Source organism: Odocoileus virginianus, chromosome 7 (genome assembly GCF_023699985.2).
Source record: "Odocoileus virginianus isolate 20LAN1187 ecotype Illinois chromosome 7, Ovbor_1.2, whole genome shotgun sequence".
Taxonomy (NCBI): Eukaryota; Metazoa; Chordata; class Mammalia; order Artiodactyla; family Cervidae; genus Odocoileus; species Odocoileus virginianus.
Genome location: NC_069680.1, coordinates 16,992,866 through 17,011,397, shown reverse-complemented (window position 1 = coordinate 17,011,397; position 18,532 = coordinate 16,992,866). Strand labels below are relative to the sequence as shown.

Genomic DNA, 18,532 nt, shown 5'->3' with positions numbered 1-18,532 from the left:
AACCTCAGCAATTCTGAAGGGTGTCTGTCAGGAGAACGAAAGCAGCAGATTCAGGCGGGTGACAGGCTTGCTGGAAGCCACCCAGGCAGCTGGCAGTGAGGGGCCAACGAGAGCAGATTTGTCCCTGAGGGCTGGTCGAAGAGCGTTTTGAACCCTTGACTCATTTGTACAGTAAAGAGCGTGCCTAGAGCTGCCTGTGTTGGCGAATGCTGCTCCCTACCACAGGCAGCTCTCACTGCAGTCCTGCTTATTACCTGCAGGAGGTATTGTGAGGCACCTGTACCAATGCCTGAGTATTAAATCCATGTAAGCACGAGGCAGACGTCACTGAGCTGCTCTCTGTTGCTCCATGGCCTCAAAATCCCTGGACAGGTGCTCCAAGCAACGGGGAACACACGGGGGTTGAACCTTAATTGCTGTCTCTCTTTCCAGCTTCTTCTATGACTAAGTAGGTTGGCTAAGGAGGATAACTAACTTTCTTCTCTTGGGGGGCGGGATGCTGGTGTTTGAATGGTACCCTAGGAATGGGAGAAGAAAGGAGCAAGTTAGGAAACGAACTTCATCTAAAGACTCTCCTGTCCACATGGACCTTGGTGACAATCCTGCTTCGTTACCGTCTTCGTTCAAGCAGCAACTCTGTGAAAGGGTGAGTCTGTTTACAAGCAAAAGGAAGCACTGGGGTTCTGTGAATGGAATACTTCGGCTGAGAGGAGGCTCTGTCCCTGTGCAGGGCCAAAGGAAATAATACAGACTTTTTTTGAGACCCAAGTCTATTGGCTGTAAACAGGACATTGCTGTAGTTAGGGGTATTCTGTGTCTCTTCCTTGAAATTTTCATCAATTGTTTTATCAAGACTTTTTAAATGAAAAGTTTCTAGTGTGGAGGAGAAATCAAGATAGCAGGGCCTTGTCTCACTGATCACAGGGCTTTGGTGAGAATATATCTCAACTCCTGACCATCATCTCCTATCTGATACTTAGCAGTGTCAGGGGTTAAACCGTCCTTGTCTTCAACTGTGTAAAAACCATCTATGGGTTGTTTTTTTTAAGAAATGGTAATTGGGAAAATATTTGGGACCAAGCCGAGGCACTGTTCCTGGTAAATTAAAGACTCTCTTCAAGCTAAAGTGGGCCTGAACCAACGGCTTTTAAATAAAATTTTTAAATGATGCTGTATTATATAGGGAAAAAAAATGTTTAAAATCCTGTAATTTAGAACAGTGAAAAGTGTCTTTTGAGATTTAACTGACTTTTTACATTACCATAGAAACAAGATTATCCTGTGTTTACAGATTCAGTCCCATGGAAAGGCCATTTTTAAGAGAAGAGTTATTTAATACAATGCTCTCTTAGTCCCTGTTTTTTAAGTCGTGCTTGATGTCCAGGCCCTTTCCAAGAAAAAAAAGGGGGGGGGGGCAAATTTTGTTTCAGGTGGTCTCTTTTCTTAAAATTGACAGTGCTCTCATTTATGTTGCCTGTTCTTCCCTTCCGATGGCATTGTTAACACAGGTTAAAAACATTTCATCTATCATCTCTGCCTCATTTCTGCGGGGTTCTGAATCAGAGTTCTTTAACACTGGCTCCTGGGAACTAAAGGTCTTTTGAGTCTGTCTTCTTATTGTCTTTCTATTCCCAGGGCATTTATTTCCTTTGTCATGAACACTTGGTGCCCCAAGTGGTGAGTTAGATTTTTTTTTTTTTTAATAAAATGCTCATCGTGTTTTGGGTTTTCTTGTATTTCACGGGACAACGCGGCAAGGCCTGGTAGATTTCTACTTCTGGGGGAAACGTTGCAGTTATTTATACACTGGACTTCAGACTATGTGAGTAAAAACACAGGACTACAAGGTGGGATCCTAGTGGGAGACTTTAAGCCTCCTTACATCAAGTAGCAGAGGTAAGGCGGAAAGATTTTAGTATTATAATTAACACATGGGAAACATCTTTGGAAGCTGATCCTATATAAAAGTGACTGAATTAAACACACTCCTAAATAATTCTTAGGGGAGTAAAAATCATACCAATACTTGAAATGTTGCCTTAGTAGCAGTAATAATTAAGAAAGTTCACAGCATAAATATGCTTGTTTTAAAAATGGCAAAACCAAATTTCTGACTCATTAAAAAGACAGCCTACAGCAATATTAAATGACAGAACTGAAAAAAAAGAGGCGTTAAGTACCAATACTGACAGCCCTTTAGAATTACAAGAAAATACTATGAATATAGCAGCTTGAAAGTTTGAGGACTATATATTTTCTCATTTTAGAAAGTTTGAGGACTATACATTAATATTTTTCATTTTAGAAAGCACAGCTCTGATACCAAAATTCTAACACATAAAAAGGAAAACATTCCAATATATTATAAAAGACAACCTCATTTTTTAACATAGATTGAAAAAAAAACTTTAAAATATTGGCAAATGAAATTCAGCAGTGTTTAAAGAACCAGACATAGCAACCAGATAGCATTTATCCAAGAGATCAAAGGTGGTTCAACAACTGAAAACACAAGTAGGTAATTTACCATATTAATCAATCAAATGTGAAAAAACATCTCAAAGGGAGCAGAAAAGCAAACCATAAATCTCAATACTCTTAAAAAACACTCTGTAATCCAGGAATAGAAGCAAGCATTCCTTATCAAGTAATGCAGAGAGTAACAATGATAAAAACGTCCTTTCAAGTCAAGAACCAGTTACATTCCGCTACTTGTTAAAACATCATTCTGGAGGTCCTAGACAATGCAAAATGACAAGAAAAAGTAGTTTAAAATTTCAAAAGGAGAGACAAAACTGTCATTACTTGTAAATGCTATCTTTCTAGAAAAGAAAGAGAATCAATCAACTATTAAAACTAGAGCAGCTGCCTGGGATAAGGATCACTTGGCGAAAATAAAAATTTATGATCTATCGGCACTGTTTAAGTTTTTACAAGGAGAACATGTTTGTATATTATGTAATTAAAATAAAAGCCAGTTTCTTTAGAAAGAAAGAAAAAGGGTCGGCTGGGAAAAGATCACTTAAGGTTATTTTGTCAGGAATTCCCTTTTGCGCTACTAGGACCCAGAAAGGGTTAAACTCTTCAGTGGTACCTTCACTAGAAAAGGTTAAAAAAGACATCTTTTTCGCCCAAAGGCTGAAACCTAAAAATAGCAACTGTAAGGTTTTTAATATGTAGGCCCAGGGCCCAGTTTTGTGGGGTTTTTAAGTCCAGTTCAAATGGGACATCCAAATATCAACCCTGAGCCAGACAAGAACCTACATTATGAAATGATTAAGCTGCTGTTACTGTAAAGACAACGGAATTCTCTGACATCAGCTATCAGCACCTGCCAGGAGGGCACGTGACGCTGCTCTGATATTACTTTTGCCTTGGCAGAAGGTGGCAACTGGAATGGAAATGGAAATAGCCCTTGAATGGAAATGACTGTCATGCACAGTGCTTGGCACACTGGACTTGTTTTTAACATCTAATAAAACCATGGTGATGACCTTCCAAGTACTTTTCTTGGCACCAGAAATCCTGAAGTTCTTAAAGCTAAAGCAGTATTTAAATCAAAGTAGCCTTGAATGTTTTCCCATAAAACATCACATTAAGGTATTTACATTAAAGATAAAAACTATGATAAAGTGTCTGGATTTAAATCAGAGTTCTGCAAAGGCTTCTACTGAAAACCAACTCCCAACTCGACCGCCTGGGGAGAGAATTGATTTGTTAAGGACTGTGGGATAAGCAGATATCCAGTTCGCCAGAGAATATTCCATCTAAGCCTTTTTGCCATTTTGGGACAAATGCTCCTGTTAAATAAACACAACCAACATCACTTCTTGAAATATTCCTTTTAAAACCAGGTATGAAAAACAAAACTAAAACCAAGGCAGCGTAAGATCTGTATCTAAAAAAGCCAACCCCTTCAAATCTCTTTGTTCTATATTGATTGAGTTTAAGAATTCTGCTTTTTGCCCCCAAAAGGGAGACCAAGACAAGCAGTCAAGAAACACCCCACAATGAACCCTCCTAAGTAAACACTAAGTCTCTCGAAGGGAGTGCTGATCAGCTCAGGCGGCCCCTCGAGTCCCGAGTCCCGAGCTGTTTGCATACTCAGCCCCTCCCCCTCAGGCAAACAGCTGGTCAGTCTCCTTCCAGACTGAGGCCTTTCTAAGTCCCACACAGGGATCCCGTTACCTGAACAAGTCACAAATGCCACTCAAGCCCCTCCTCAAACTAAAGAACGAATCCATCTGGGGCATCTTCGGGGAAAGATGTGTTTAAAGGTCCACCCTTCGTCCATCTTGAAATGCCATCAGCAAGTCAGGGGTCTGTCATCACTGCCTTCTTGGGCATAACTGTCCCAGCAATGTCCTGTTTAGCCATCATCGTGGGCAACGTGAGCTTCAAACAGGCCATCAGAGTCTCCAGGTTCCTCTGCTGCTCCTCGGGGGACAGGCGGCAGACGACACCAGCTCGGCAGCGTGCAGTTAGGTCAGCAGACCATGTGAAGCGGTCTCTGTGGTCGTGAGGTGGGTAACCAGCTGCTACCACGTCCCTGGGCAGCTCATCTGCAGCTCAGCCCTCTCTTCTCCCTGGGGCAGGAGGGCTCCAGATGGGGCTGGAGGCAGAGCCCTCAGGACAGGTGCTCTGCTGAGGGTGGGCTCCCTTTCAGCGCCCAGGGGGCCCACGCCTTCTCGGCAGGCCCAGCCGGGAGGGCCGCAGCGGCTGCCCTCCTGCAGGCTCTCGGCTGGAGCCACGTGCCTTGAGGGCATCTCCTCTCAAGGCCCCTAGGAAAGAAATGAACTTTGAGGATGTGACGATCATCTGAGTTGTCTTCTTAACCAACTAGCAACCTTATGGGGCCCATCGTGCCTTGCGCTTAGGCTAAGCCAAGCAAAAAGTGCCCCTCATGGCCCTCCCCGTATTAGGGGAGGCAAACGCAGGGCTCCAATGGGAATCGTCCACTGGCTGCTGCTGGCTTTTCTACCTTTAAATTCGTGAACAGCAACCACAGGGGGCTAGGAGGCTGCGCAACAATCGTTTTTCTATGTCCTTACTCTAGTCTCCTTCTCTCCTAGATGGTTACTAATTTTCTTCTCTCCTCCAACCTCCAGCACCTCCTCCACATCCTCACTCTCCCTTGAGCAAAGAGGGACACTTAAAAAAAGAACTCCCACCAACTTCCACTGCCCCATCCGCCCATCCACTCGAACCTGTGCCCGCGTCCTCTGCCTGCCTTCTGGCTACTCTGTGTCCGCTGTGCTTCTTCCCCAAGTCTCCTCGGATTTTCATCAGAGTGTGTTCAGTTCAGTTCAGTCGTGTCTGACTCTTTGTGACCCCACAGACTGCAGCACACCAGGCTTCCCTGTCCATCACCAACTCACTGAGCTTACTCAAAGTCATGTCTATTGAGTCAGTAATGCCATTCAACCATCTCATCCTCTGTCGTCCCTTTCTCCTGTCTTTAATCTTTCCCAGCATCAGGGTCTTTTCCAGTGAGTCAGTTCTTCGCATCAGGTGGCCAAAGTACTGGCACTTCAGCATCAGTCCTTCCAATGAATATTCAGGACTGATTTCCTTTAGGATGGACTGGTTGGATCTCCTTGCAGTCCAAGGGACTCTCAAGAGCCTTCTCCAACGCCACAATTCAAAAGCATCAATTCTTCGGTGCTCAGCACCATCTAATACACCACAGGCTGTACTTACTGGTTGTCTCCCCCTCACTAGACCAGAACTCTCAGGAGGGCAGAGATTCTCAGTGTCTTATTTCCTGCTCTGTTCCTCTCACCCAGCATGGCACCTGGGATGTAGGGGGCACCCACTAAATGTTTGACGTATGAATGAACGAAGACTGACTCCTTCCGTCAATGCCCTAGAACCTCCTTTGGCTACAGTCCCAGGGAATAGGAGGACTGAGACCACCCTGCCAGCCCCTATGTGGGAGCTGATGCCACACTCACGATTCTCACAGTGAGGGCCCTCCCAGCCACCCTGGCACTCGCAGCGGTAACTCCCACTGTGCAAGACACAGGCACCCTCGTTCATGCATGGGCTGGGTTTGCAGAGGTTAACTGGCTGCTTGGCTTCTGCAAGGGAGGACGGGAGGACGTATCAGCAGATCCAGCCTGGGTCGGCCCTGCGGACCCTACCCTCACCCAGGACAAAGGTGAGGCCACCAGCGCAGGATCTTACACGTCACAGTGGCTCTGTGGGCCCTTGAGCCTCAGGTGAGCAGACAGGTGGGCCCCATACTACCTGGCCGATCAAAGATCCAGCCTCCATTCAGCTTGCCTGCAAGCAAACAGCCGCTTTCTTTAAGATGGGCTGAGCACAGAGCAGTGCTTACTGTTATTATTATTACGGCCACAGGCTTTTTAAAAGGCGCAGAGAATGTTCCTGGTAGGAGGAGGCTTGGAGTCAGGCTAGTCTGGCTGTGTCTGTTCCTACCAAGGTCAGGGCCATCCTGGGGTCTTGGTGGATATCCTGACAAATCTCTTCTTTTTAGGTGGGGCGCATACATTAAGTTTGGGGAGAGATGCTTGTCTAAAATTCTCTGCACCTCAAATGGGGACAGCTGTGTGTGCCTCCTGCAGGGTTCCATGTGCCTATGGGATTTAGCACAGAGCCCGGCACATGGAAAGTCCCCAGTAGTTGGGAGGAGCTGCTGTTCCCGTAAGGACGTCCATGAAGGCTCTGGCTGAGGTCTGTCCTTCGGAGGCAACCCTGAAGTTGCAGATTCCCCCACTCACCTCTGCACATCCACTCGATGAGTGCATCCTGGTGGTGGCTCAGGTCTGCGTAGGTTGCCACATGGATCAGGGCATCGCGGGGACCCGCGAGCCTCCGCAACGCCTCCCTCAGGACAGGCCCCACACCCACCACCAAGACCGAGACGCCGTTTTCCCTCAGCTTCTGGGCTGGGACAGCCGCGTCCTCCACCCCACTCCCACCCGTGACCACCACCACCGCCTTGGGGACGCCAGGCCGGGCGCCCCCCTGGACCGTCATCACCTTGTCATAGATGTGCAGCAGGGCCGTGCCTGCCGAGCCCACCCCCCCCAGGTAGGGGGCCTGGCTCAGGGCCCGCAGCACTGCTGCGCGGCTGAGGTGGGTGTCCAGCCCGAAGGCTGTCTGAACGAGGCCGCCGTATACCACCAGGCCGATCTGCGTCACGTCGGGGTTCACGTCAAACCGGAGGGCGCAGCTTCTCACGAAGCTCTGCATCTGGGCGAAGTTCTCAGGCCCCACTGAGACCGAGGCGTCCAGCATGAAGACCAGGTCCAGCGACTGGGCCTGGCAGCCTGTAGAACAAGCACAGCGGCCCTCAGTGGGTAGCCGGGGTGGGGCACTGCTCTGGGGTGAGCAGAGCCCAGGTCAGCCGGTCTCCACCGCAGCATCCGGCCTCCACCCTCCCCTGGAAGAAAAGCAGGACACACGAAGGCTCAGCTGGACCATACTCCTAGCCTCCCCGCTGGCAGCTGGGTGTGGCCACGTGATAGTTCTGTCCGATGGGATGTAATGGAAAGTAACTGCAATTTCCAAGTTATGTCCCCGAAAGGAAGCTGCTTGTCTTCCACTTCCCCTCTGCCCTCTTCCTGCTGTCTGAGACAGCAGCCCCTGGAGTTAGCAGACAGCTGAACCATCCCGCTGGCCCAGGCCGCTCACCTCTGAACTGTGATGGGAGAGGAAAAAACAACTACTGTATGTAAGCCATGGGGCTCTGGGGCTCAATCTATGCCTCTAGGTGCCATGCACTGTATGGTAGTGGTGGTTTAGTTGCTAAGTTGTGTCTGATTCTTGTGACCCCATGGACTGTAGCCCACCAGGAGTAAAGTATGCAGTAAGAGGATCTGATTCATTGGTTTTTATAAACCACTCTGGCATAACAAGAGTCCGAGAAACTGTAAAAACCAAGAGGAGTCTAAGACAGGAAAACGAAATGTAAAACATATCCTGGATGGGATCCTTGGAACAGAAAAAAGACATTAGGTAACAACTAAGGAAGTTGGAATAAAGTGCAGACTGTAATAAATAATGACAAACTATGGACAGAGGTTTGTATCATTGTACCCGAGGCAGTGACCAAAACCATCCCTAAGAAAAAGAAATGCAAGAAGGCAAAATGGTTGTCTGAGGAGGCTTCAGAAATAACTGAGAAAAGAAGAGAAGCAAAAAGCAAATGAGAAAAAGAAAGATATACCCAACTGAATGCAGAGTTCCAGAGAATAGCAAAGAGAGGTAAGAAGGCCTCCTTAAGTAAACAATGCAAAGAAATAAACAGTAGACTGGGAAAGACTAGAGACCTTTTCAAAACTACTGGAGATACCAAGGGAACATTTCATGCAAAAATGGGTACAATAAAGGACAGAAATAGCAAGGAGCTAACAGAAGCAAAGAGATTAAGAAGAGGTGGCAAGAATACACAGAAAAACTGCACAAAAAGGTCTTAATGACCTGGATAACCACGATGGTGTGGGCACTCACCTAGAGCCAGATATCCTGGGTGTGAGGTAAAGTGGGCCTTAGGAAGCATTACTACCAATAAAGCTAGTGGAAGTGATGGAATTCCAGGCCAGATATCCTGGGTGTGAGGTAAAGTGGGCCTTAGGAAGCATTACTACCAATAAAGCTAGTGGAAGTGATGGAATTCCAGCTGAGCTATTTCACATCCTAAAAGATGCTGCTGTTAAAGTGCTGCACTCAGTATAGCAGCAAATTTGGAAAACTCAGTGGCCACAGGACTGGAAAAGGTCAGTTTTCATTCCAATCCCAAAGAAAGGCAATGCAAAGAATGTTCAGTTACACTCACTGTACTGTACAGTTGCACTTATTTTGCATGCTAGCAAGGTAATACTCAACATCCTTCAGGCTAGTCTTCAGCAGTACGTGAACTGAGAACTTCCAGATGTACAAGCTGGGTTTAGAAAAGGCAGAGGAACCAGATATCAAATTGCCAACATTCGCTGGATCATAGAGAAAGCTGGGGAATTCCAGAAAAACATCTGCTTTACTGACTACACTAAAGCCTTTGACTGTGTGGATCACAACAAACTGTGGAAAATTCTTAAAGAGATGGGAATACCAGACCATTCTTCCTGCCTGCTGAGAAACCTGTATTCAGGTCAAGAAGCAACAGTTAGAACCGGACATGGAACAACTGTCTGGTTCCAAATTGGGAAAGGAGTACATCAAAGCTATATATTGTCACCCTGCTTATTTAACCTATATGCTACTAGAGTACATCATGGGAAAGGCCAGGCTGGATGAATCACAAACTGGAATTGATGAGAGAAATAGCAACAACCTCATATATTCTGATACCACTCTAATGGCAGAAAGCAAAGAGAAACTAAAGAGCCTCTTGATGAGGGTGAAAGAGGAGAGTGAAAAAGCTGGCTTAAAACTCAACAATCAAAAAACTAAGATCATGGCACTTCATGGCAAATAGAAGGGGAAAAGTGGAAACAGTGACAGATTTTATTTTCTTGGGCTCCAACAGACAAGTGACTGCAGCCATGAAATTAAAAGATGCTCCTTGGAAGGAAAGCTATGACAAACCCAGACATATTAAAAAGCAGAGATATCACTTTGCTGACAAAGGTCCAGATAATCAAAGCTGCAGTTTTTCCAGTAGTCATGTACAGATGTGTGATTTGGACCATAAAGAAGTCTGAGCACCAAAGAACTGATGCTTTTGAATTGTGGTGGTGGAGAAGGCTCTTGAGAGTCCCTTGGACATCAAAGTGATCAAACAAATCAATCCTAAAGAAAATCAGTCCTGAATAGTCACTGGAAGGACTGATACTGAAGCTGAAGTTCCAATACTCTGGCCACCTGATGGCAAGAGCCAACTCATTAGAAAAGACATGGATGCTGGGAAAGATTGAAGGCAGGAGGAGAAGGGCGTGAGAGAGGATGAGATGGTTGGATGGCATCACCGACTCAATGGACATGAGACTGAGCAAACTCCAGGAGATGGTGAAGGACAGGGAAGCCTGGCGTGCTACAGTCCATGAGGTTGCAAAGGGTTGGACACAACTGAGCGACTGAACAACATCAATGTTGGTTCATTAATTGTGATAACTGTCCCTGGTTAACATCTTACAAGAGGGACACCAGGTATGGAACACAGGTGAACTCTAAAACGATTTTTAAAAAAATCCTCTGGCTGCCAAGGGAAGATAAGACTGGCGGGGCACAGTGGAGTTGGGCAGGCAGAGCCCTGTCCTTCCCCCAGCAGGAGGGAATGTCTCACCACTGGTGAGAGTGACACTCGGGGCTGAGAAGCTGAAATCCACATGCAGCTGCTTTAGAGGAGAAGTCCGGAGCCCTGTGAAGGGTGTGTTTCACCTACTCCTGTCTCTGGCCATGGGCCAGGCCCCCACCCCTGACCAGGATACCTACTCCCAGGTTGCGTTCTCCAGGGCACCCTCTAGTGGCGGGTCATGGAAATCAACATGGGTCATAGAACAGAATGAAGTCAGAACACATCTCAGGTAGAAATGACAAGTAGCATTTCATGAAAGGCTTGGCTTGTTCTAGATGTTTATGCCTCTTCAGGCATTTGTGTATACTGGGAATGCATTTCTTTCTTGCCAAAAAGAAACTGGGAAGCTGCCATTCTAGAGTTACACTTAGTAGATTGAGAGCTCCTTATTAACTATAACAATAAAAATTAATAAACAGCAATACCTACAATTCTGAGTGCACACTCTGAGCTCACTCTGTACTAGTGTGCATCTTGCTTGCCCTGCGTAATCCTCATAAAAGCCCCTCAGGAAGTGCTACTATTTGCCGGATTGTGGTGGCTAGTAAAATGAGATGGTTAGACAGCATCATAACTCAGGGGACATGAATTTGAGCAAACTCTGGGAGACGGTGGAGGACAGAGGATCCACGGGGTTGCAAAGAGTCAGACGTGACTTAGCAACTGAACAACATCAAAACTGAGAAGATACTCATCACAAGGCTAGCATATAAAAAAAGCGGGGCTGTGGCTCCAGCCCACGTCAGAGACCCTGGTTAAGTCCCTACCAAGAGGTGGAAGGTTTCACTGCTGGCCCCAAGGTCAGGTGAGGCTGGCCCGCAGCTGGCACGGGTGTGGGCATGTTCCCTACCTGGGCGCGGCCTGCTGCACAGCTTGCCCTGCAGCTTTGGGATCTGGTCGAATAGGTCCCGTGGGCCGGTGTAGGTCAGCACGCGCTCCGGGCCGCCAGTGATCACCTCCAGTTCCGCCCGCACGTCCTCGCTGCCCATGCCCAGCAGGAGCAGCTCCCGGGCCCTCGCGAAGCCCGCCGGGCCGGCCACCTCGTCCTGGGAGCGCGCCTCGGTCATCAGGACCACCGCCCGTCGAGGCCGGTCCAGGCCTGTCCCGGGGGCACTCCCGAAGCCGCGCTCCGCCGCCTGCCGCAGGGCCCGGCCTGTCAGGGTGGCGCCGCCATCGAAGGGCAGGCTGTCGAGGCTCCGGACCAGGTCTGGCACGTCCTGGTACTCGCCCACGGGCACGGCCACGGTCAGCTCCGCGCCGTAGCGGGCCACACCCACGCGCGCCCGGGAGTCTCCGGTCAGCGCCGCCCGCACAAACCGCTTGACGAAGGCCTTGGCCCACTGGAAGCCCTCTGGGGTGGCGTCCGCTGAGCTGGCCAGCAGGAACAGGACATCCACTCTGCACTCCAGGCTCAGATTCGGAGCTGCCGGGACACAGCTGCCATCACCCTAGGGAGCACGCAGACCACCGTCCCACCTGGGATGCCCAACCCCACGCGGGGCTGAGCCACCCCCCTCCTACGAGAGGGGTGGGGCCATGACACTGAGGCGCCAAAGGCTAGTGACCAGAGCCCATCACTGAGTTAGACAGGGCTCCCCGCCTCCCACCCAGGGTCTCGCTCTCTCACCTCTTTTTCAAAAGAAAAATAGAATCTATACTCTTCCCCCACTATGGCTAGTGCTTCCTGGGTCCTGGTGGAGAAATCTTTGTCTACCCCCAAATCATGACAATAGGCTCCTATGTTTTTCTTCCAGAAGCTTCACAACTTTTCTCTCTACACTTAAATCAACGATCCATCTGGAACTGATTTTTGTATAACTTTGTGAGGTGGGGGAATCAAGATATACTTTTTCCCAGATAAGTCTCCAATTGACCTAGCACGACAGTTTTTAAAAAGTTATTATTTAACAAGTCCCATCCTCTGTGTCAAGCATTGTGCTGAGCACTTCACATACAGAATCTTATTTCTGTATCACAGAATCACATACAAATTCTGATAACCACAGGGCAGTAAAAGTCAATTATAATCTTCACAGTTTTAAAATCAAGAGGGGTTGAGGCTTCTCATTCCTCTTCTGGAAGAGGGGTGAAAGGATACTGCCCAGAACCATGAACCTGATGGGCTGGCTCCAGCCTACAGCTGGACTCCCTGATGCCCACAGATCAAGCAGTGGCCATTCGGAAGCTAAGAAGCTAGGGGCTGTGTCCTACCCAGACCTCCACCACCCAAGTTATACCCTGGAGACCTCAGGGTATCACCTGAGACATCAGCTCAGTGGTGTACCTGAAATGCCGGTGGCAATAACTCCTGGGCAAGTTCCTACCTAGTGGCTAATGGGATAGCAGATGAAGAGCAGGGGCCTGGACTCCACCGTTCCCCAAAAACTGGAGTCTGGGACATCCTGGGCACACGTACCACAGTTGGCTTCCCCTCCAAAAGCCGGCGGGCAGAGGCAGCGGTACCTGTCTGGTCCTTCTGGAACACACGTGCCTCCATTCTGGCAGGGCTGTGAGTCACAGGGGCCTACCAGAGAGATGCCTGTTAACAGCCTGGCATGTCTGCCCAGAGATGGAAGGGCTTTGGCCACCCTGCCCCACCAGGGCCCGGCCCCTTCCTTTCCTGGGATGCACTAGGAAATTGGTCTCAACACCTGTAGCAAAGACCAAAAAGAACAGCAAATGAGGGCTTAAGGTGCGGGAAATAACAGATACTCAGTGGTGGGCTCAGTTAAGGCTCTGTGTGAAGTATAGGCTCACCGTGGGTAGGCCAATGGGATCTGGCTCTGATGCTGGGAGCACATGTTACAGACTGAATTACATCTCCTCTCCCCATTCATATGCTATCATTCAGGCACTAAGTCATGCCTGACTCTTGCAACCCCACGAACTGCAGCACACCAGGCTTCCCTGTCCTTCACTATCTCCCAGAGTTTGTTCAAACTCATGTCTGTTGAGTCAATGATGCCATCCATCTATCTCATCCTCTGTCACCTCCTCCTCCTCCTGCCTGCAATCTTTTCCAGCATCAGGGCCTTTTCCAATGAGTTTGCTCTTAGCATCACATGGCCAAAGTATTGGAGCTTCAGTTCCAGCTGAAGATGGTGAAGGATGGTGAAGTTGAAGAATTTTTAAAACTATGAAGTTTTAAAACTTTAAAACTATGAAGATTTATTCATTCAGTCCTTCCAGTGAATATTCATATGTAGGAGTCCAAATCCCCAATACCTTAAAAATGTTAATATATTACTTAGTGGTCACATGATTGTAATTAAAGTGTATACTTTTGAAAGGTAGGAATTGAGAGTAACTTTGGGCACCCAGACCTGCGGTTCTATCAGCAGGAGTTTCATGGAAATGACTGGGGGTTCATTAACAGTGCCAACAGTGGCCTTTAAATGAGCAGCTCTTACGGGGTCACGTACTGTGAAATTAAAAGACGCTTGCTCCTTGGAAGAAAAGTTATGACCAACCTAGACAGCATATTAAAAAGCAGAGACAGTACTAACAAAGATCCATCTAGTCAAAGCTATGATTTTTCTAGCAGTCATGTAAGGATGTGAGAGTTGGACTATAAAGAAAGCCAAGTGCCAAAGAATTGATGCTTTTGAACTGTGGTGTTGGAGAAGACTCTTGAGAGTCCCTTGGACTGCAAGGAGATCCAACCAGTCCATCCTAAAGGAAGTCAACCCTGAATATTCATTGGAAGGACTGATGCTAAAGCTGAAACTCCAATACTTGGCCACCTAATGCGAAGAACTGACTCCTTGGAAAAGACCCTGATGCTGGGAAAGATTAAAGGTGGAAGGAGAAGGGGACAACAGAGGATGAGATGTTGGATGCCATCACCGACGCAATGGACATGAGTTTGAGTAGGCCCCGGGAGTTGGTGATGGACAGGGAAACCTAGCATGCTGCAGTCCATAGGGTCACAAAGAGTCTGACACGACTGAGTGACTGAACTGAACTGAGCTGAAGGTTACACATGCATGATCTCATTTCACTGATACAACCAAATAAAGCAAGTACTGTGAACCCCCATGTCACAGACAGGAAGCTGAAACTCAACAAACAGAAGTCACACACTGAAGGTTAGCTACTTGCAAAGTGGCAGAGCTGGGACTCAAGTTATTCTGGTTTCAAAACCATAAGTCCCTGACCTTTTATTTCTGAGTGGAAACAACCAGACTTTCAGTTCCTGCCAGCTGTCAGAGGCCAGCCACCTTGAAATTTTAAAACAAGATGCTCAGCGGGTCACCTAACCCCAGGTAAGAAGTACCCTCCTGCCTGCACACAAGCCTCTGGCTCTTCAGGGGCCGGGCACCTGACCTTATTAGAAGCAGCAAATCCACACAAGCACTGAAGCCAAGACAACCAACTGCCATGCTCCTGCATCCGTGAGATGCTCTAGACCCCAGAGTGATGAGTAGGGAGGGCCCACTGGGGAGCTAGGCTGAATGATCTTAATGGAGTTGATAAGTCCTCCTGTTTGCTGGGGACTTTGTAGCTGATGAAGCACTTGGGTGGACATCATCTACTGAATCTTCCCTAGGAGTCCATGTATGGTACCCTCTGCCACCCAGAGCAGGGAGATGGGGAGTCCAGACATGGGGCAAACATTGCCCTCATTTTAGAAAAGAAAGTAAGGCTCAGGTATCTTGCTCTGGGTTTGGTGCTAGATATGAGGTTTTCTGTTTGCAAAGCTAGGGGTCAGTGCATGCCCCGCTCTGCCTCTTGTCAGTGCAGAGTCCCGGTTAAGGAAGCAATTCCAAAGCGTCACTCCATTCTCAGTGAAAAGATACCACTGAATAAGGGAAGCCTTGAGCATCACACGAGCATGTTGCTCTGCCTATGAAATGCCCGTGCCTCTGCCCTGGAGCTGGGTCCAATCCTGCTCAGTGCCCCAGGAGTACAAATGCCCCTCGGGGAGCCAGCCTCGTCCCGGGGCCAGAAAGAACAGGAGAATCAAAGAGGCAGACTGTACCTGGGCAGCTGGTCCTGTAGCAGGTGGTGGGGTGGGTGAAGAACACTCTCTTCCAGCTACGACGCAAGACATCAAACGGTACAGATCAGAGGTTTAACAGGAAAGGTTATTTAAAATACTAAAGAGCTGACATAAGATGCCAATGCAGAAGTGACTCAAGAAACCTCTTTTTTTCCCCCGATTCCACCCCAACTTATGTCTGCACATGGAGTAGGAAATGTTTTAAACTAATCAAAGACAATTAAAAAAAAAAGAAGATAATGTAAGCTGGCTATCCTGTCAGAAGTTAGAGATGTCTGTGTTCAATGCTCTGAGCTACGTGAACAGCTATTATAAATTACTTTCTGGGGCCAGCCCAGTGAGTTGGGGGGCAGGAAATACTGGGATTAGGCAACTGGACTCTGGCTGTGTGACCCCAGGCAAGTTTCTTTCCTTCTCTGGTCCTCAGTCCCCGCTTCTGTGTAGTCATCAATTGGGTAGTTTTCAACTGTGTTCCTTGGAGCCTCAGTGGAGAGGGAACGGGGCTGTTCATGGCTCCGCCAGTGCCACAGCCCTGCCCCCAACCCCAATGTGCTTTTTCTGGTCTGCAGGACAAGGGTCCATACAATCCTCTATTGTAGTTCAGGAGGATGTGCAAACCACTGGCTGGTCTCAATGGCCCCGGAGGCCTGTTTGGTTGCCAACCTTCAGACAACACAAGGGCACCATTCCTGCACTGGCTTCCATGCTCCATCCGTCCCCATCGTTACATCAAGTCCTCGGCTACTTGAAGAGACAGTAACCTCTTTCAGATGGAGAAGAGGACTCAGAAGGCTGAATTAAGGGGCCCAAAGTCACACGGTTATCAAAACACAGCAGAGCTGGGATCTGGACTCCGTCTTGGACTCCAAAGCCCATGCATGTTGCCCTCTGGGCCTCCCCCGCCCCAGCTCTCCTGAGTCTGCGGGGTCACACGCCAGCCAAGGAAAGATGGGGTCCTTGTCCCTCGGGTAGGAAGCCCTCCCCTAGCCTGGCAGCAGGTCCACAGTGGCCTCATCTCAGGAGATTCTCTCAGGGCCTTGGCAATAAAGTTCTCTAAAACTTTCCCAAGAAGGCTTCTCCCAGTGAAATCCCACCCCAGTGTTGCCCAGCTGAGGGGTGGCTAAGAGGGCTCACCGCTAGGGCAGGAGCTTACCCAAGGCAAAACATCCACTTGGGATAAAAGCCAAGTCAATTCTGAACTCAAGGGGTTGCTGAAGTCAAAACTCTGCCAAGCCACCAGCTCAGTAAAGAGAACTCTTCTTCCCTTCTGTGTCTACTCCCAGTGACAACCTCATAAAACCACACATCCAAGCCCAGAAAGTTCCATGGGCCCTGCCCTCCCTACCCAGCCCAGCGCTGGGAGCCCATGCTACTGGGCAGACACTGTCTACAGGCCTTTGCCTGGACCTGTACCCAGCTTGCCGCCCCACCCCACCACCTGCCACCTCCCTCCGCTCTGGACTCAGATGCCACATTCTCTGCCTTCCCTGCCTACTGTAATTAAAAGTGCTACCCTACCCCAACCACCTAGTTACCCCACTCTGTCTCCCCCACCCCACATTCTTTCCCCAGTAGGCACTTGGCATCACCTAAGATTTCCTCTAGCTCTTCACTTTGTTCACCGCTGCCTCTTGCTCATGGGGGCTGATTTATTTCTGAGCTGCTCATGCAGATTCCCCAGGACCTGGGGCAGTGCTGAGAGCTCAGGAGAGCCTCCGTGAAGATTTCTTGAATGAAAGGATTGATGAAAAACCTACTATATGCATTATTCTAGAAGCCTTGATGTATTAACTCCTGCATGCTCCAGACAAATCCTCTGAGAGAAAGCTCACACACAGCAACAAAGACCCAGTGCAGCCATAAATAAATAAAACTATATATATATATATAAAGACTTTATAATTTTATACATATGTGTATATATATAAAGACTGTTCAAGCGGCCCCTTCTCCATGATGTGCGAGAAGGAATCAAGCCCCATTCCAGCACTTGGGAGGCTTTCTCTGGACCAAGAGCACTGAGGGCAGTGACTGTGTCCGCCTCCTTGTCACACACCGTCCGGCTCAGAGGGGCACTTAAACATGTTCACCAGAGAACAAAGAGCTACCTCCACTCACTTGAAAGCTCAGGTTCAGAAGAGAGCCTCTAATGGCCTATGACAGGGCCCCAGGCCTCACTTCCTCTGATCCATGTCGGGGGAACGGCTCTTCCCTGCCAGGGCGGCGTTTAGACTCGGCATCGGCCTAGCATGGCCCTTGCAGCTTCTCGGCTGTTCCATCTCATTGCTGTGTACATGTTCTGATCTCATCGCAGAGGCCAGGCCAAGGGGCAAGATGCAGCTGGTTCGAATGCTATCCTGGCTCTTTAGAAAGGAGGGGTGGGCCGGATCATGAATTGCTAACCAGGGGCCATACTGGAGGTGATCCAAAGTGCTGAGGGACGGCCTGGGGAGTCTGCAGGGCAGCGGCTGACAGCTGGGCAGTGGGTGCTCGAATACCTGAGCTCCTGTGCTGAAGAATCCAGCTTCCCCCATACATCTACAACTGGAGTTCATGCTAGGATCTTATTTAAGCCTCTTATTTTGCTCAGCCCCCATAAAGGTGGAAACTGGTGCTCAGAGGAACCAAGTTACCAGACCACTAACCCACATCCAAACCACTGCCCTATCCAACCAGTTTTTGGCTGACCCGCCAGCCTTCCAGAATGGCCTGCTCACTCACCCTGGGTGCCTGGCTGGTGGGTCTACAAGACTCTGACGCTGAGTACATGCGCCCCTGCCTGTGTCCCTGAAACTCTGTCCTTGGCTCCCTCCCTGGTCTCCTCCGATCCCCATCACAGGCTCCACGGCCAAGGCCTCAGAAAGCCATTCTCCCCGCAGCCCGTGAGGCCCTGGCCAACCCTGCCCAGGCCGAGCCCTTGGGCTCGGACTCCAGACCATGAGGACAAACCTGGAGAAGGGACAGAGGGCAGCCAGCACAGCATCAGTGCTCCGAGATCCTCTCCAGCATGGGGCGAGGCCAGCAAGCTCCCTGACCGTCTCCAGCGTCTTGCGCTCACAGGGGTGAGGCTGGACCTTGCAGTCTGTGTCCACCATGCATGCCCAAGACAGGGAAGACAGAGTTAAGCCTCATTCCCCGCGGTTCCCCCCACCCCTGCCCTCACAGAGCAAGCAGCAGAGGGCCAGCCAGTCTCCGAGCATCTCTTCTGCACAGGCCCCGCCCCTCACACTCTTCCATCCTGTGCTCACGTGTACCTCTCATTCTACGTA

General features: G+C 49.0%; 2 protein-coding genes across 19 annotated transcripts in view; one reads left to right on the top strand and one right to left on the bottom strand.

Moving 5' to 3' along the window:
• The window catches only part of AFAP1L2 (actin filament associated protein 1 like 2), a 114,979-nt gene extending 111,478 nt beyond the window's left edge, over positions 1–3,501 (top strand). For all 3 annotated transcript variants that reach the window (XM_070470222.1, XM_070470221.1, XM_070470223.1), the window contains one exon: positions 523–3,501. In XM_070470222.1, coding sequence (XP_070326323.1) covers positions 523–549 — 27 coding nt within the window. In that variant the 3' untranslated portion in view covers positions 550–3,501. The remainder of the gene's footprint in view (positions 1–522) is intronic.
• Positions 3,502–3,827: 326 nt separating this feature from the next.
• VWA2 (von Willebrand factor A domain containing 2) overlaps positions 3,828–18,532 on the bottom strand; it is a 49,767-nt gene continuing 35,062 nt past the window's right edge. For 14 of the 16 annotated variants that reach the window (XM_020882422.2, XM_020882431.2, XM_070470230.1 and 11 more), the window contains 6 exons: positions 18,213–18,345; positions 15,243–15,298; positions 12,678–12,785; positions 11,112–11,684; positions 6,744–7,295; positions 5,280–6,080 (listed from right to left, as the gene is read on the bottom strand). In XM_020882422.2, the coding sequence (XP_020738081.2) occupies positions 5,779–6,080; positions 6,744–7,295; positions 11,112–11,684; positions 12,678–12,785; positions 15,243–15,298; positions 18,213–18,345 (1,724 nt within the window). In that variant the 3' untranslated portion in view covers positions 5,280–5,778. Of the gene's footprint in view, positions 4,782–5,279; positions 6,081–6,743; positions 7,296–11,111; positions 11,685–12,677; positions 12,786–15,242; positions 15,299–18,212; positions 18,346–18,532 lie in introns of those variants that run through there. The other 2 variants (XM_070470226.1, XM_070470234.1) reach the window with 2 other exon arrangements.